The sequence below is a fragment of the Echinococcus granulosus genome (assembly GCF_000524195.1).
Source record: "Echinococcus granulosus chromosome Unknown EG_S00199, whole genome shotgun sequence".
NCBI lineage: Eukaryota > Metazoa > Platyhelminthes > Cestoda > Cyclophyllidea > Taeniidae > Echinococcus > Echinococcus granulosus.
In genome coordinates, this window is record NW_020170579.1 from 94,319 (window position 1) to 95,939 (window position 1,621).

A 1,621-nucleotide genomic window follows, 5' to 3' on the forward strand; every position below is an offset into this window, starting at 1 on the left:
AAGACCACGTTCTTCTCAGTTAGAAATTGGCGTTTGCAGCATCAGTAAAATTATGCAGCCTCTTCGCTTGCCAAACGAGTTTTACTTTAACAGAAGCAGAAAGACAAGGAAGCGTGAGATTGAGCGACATTTGTGATATGTTTGGCATCCGAAGCTTATCAACAGAATAGATGTTCCTAAAAGCAATAAGAAAGTCACTTTTGCTCAATGTGGTTGACGATGTTTAATTCGTTACATGCCGAGGTTATTCGCTTACACATTTTGTTTATCTCTAGAGAACGTCTATGATGAACTGCAGAATCTCGCATGCCAAATGCAATCACTGGTCAGAGAGTTCAAGCTGCCACTCAGGTAGTTAAAATTTCCTAGTGTTTCTGAAGGCAAGCACAGAAAGTTTACTGTCACTGAAACAGGATCTAATTAAATGAATATTAGGAACTCATAGTAGACGGAGTAGACGTGGATTTTGTGAACAATGGGGTGCCGACAAATGGTGAAATTCCCAATGCATAAATTGCAGCTGTCAAACCAGCAATGCATCTCGGTGTGTGGTTGGAAATTTGCCGATTCTCTGCTCTTTTCATGAGCTCTACATTTTCCTTCCCCAATGTAAGCATTCAAATCCACTTGTGAAACAATTAATCGCTTCCACACTGGTGATGCAGCGAGATGATTAGTCATTTCGCAAGATATGCTAGTTATAACTTGGCGACATTGCGCATTCGGAATTCTACAATGGTGGTTTGAGATCACAGACCGAACATGCTAACTAGTAATTTTGTTCAAGTTGTGGTGGCCGAGTGCAATGTCAAGAACAAGGAGCGCATGCCATGGCCATTATCTCGCCATCGTAGCTATTACTGAACTGCCAAGAGGTATGCATTAGTCCACGAATCATACAATATTCGAATGCATTTCCTATTCAAATAACACCTCTTCCAGTGATTCCACATCCCATTGCGTTGCCACTCACTTGCGCATAATTTCGTTGGCCATTAAACAATTAACTCGAATTATCAAATTGTCTGCCAATCACTTTGACAGCGGACTTTACCCTTAGAGTGCACTAGTACATGAAGGATGTTAAACGATAGTTGGTGAGAACAAAGGTGTAGCCAGATGCAACCGATAACGTTTTACTACATAAAGCAATATGACAAAAGGCGACCACAGGATGGTCACAAGTGCTGTGCTTAAATAAAATGAGTGCTGAATATTGGTGGTGATGCGCTGCACAACTCCCTGAGATTGCTTTCAAAATACCAACCGAGGAGTTTTGTAATAGATGATGAAGCAGTGTTGGGCCCTTTCCTTCTTTGATCTCCTCAAACGCAGATGAGCAAAGTGCAATTTTTCGCTTTAACACCGATGGAAAATAAAGGATCAGAAAAGAATCTCGCTGTATGTGTAGGAGATTCCAGTAATCTACCACGCCTCTCTATCTCGGCTTCATGCAGACCAGTTGATTAGGCGCATGATAATAGACGTAGCTGACAACATAGCAACATCTAGTAGAAGTCAGTGAAGGTCAGTATAGTAGGTCACGATTGCTCTGATCGCTCCGCACTAGTAATGAATCTACGAGATAGCAATTGACTCTAATCGTTTGATAAACTCATCA

The 1,621-nt window shown here is 41.4% G+C and overlaps 1 protein-coding gene across 1 annotated transcript; it reads left to right on the top strand. All coding sequences in view use genetic code 11, as the record gives it.

Annotated features, from left to right (window-relative positions):
• Positions 1–306: 306 nt before the first annotated feature.
• EGR_10217 (hypothetical protein) lies at positions 307–513 on the top strand (the record flags this gene model as incomplete). Its single annotated transcript, XM_024499466.1, has 2 exons — positions 307–351; positions 436–513. The coding sequence occupies 2 exons, from the start codon at positions 307–309 to the stop codon at positions 511–513; spliced, it is 123 nt and encodes a 40-aa protein (XP_024346131.1).
• Positions 514–1,621: the final 1,108 nt, after the last annotated feature.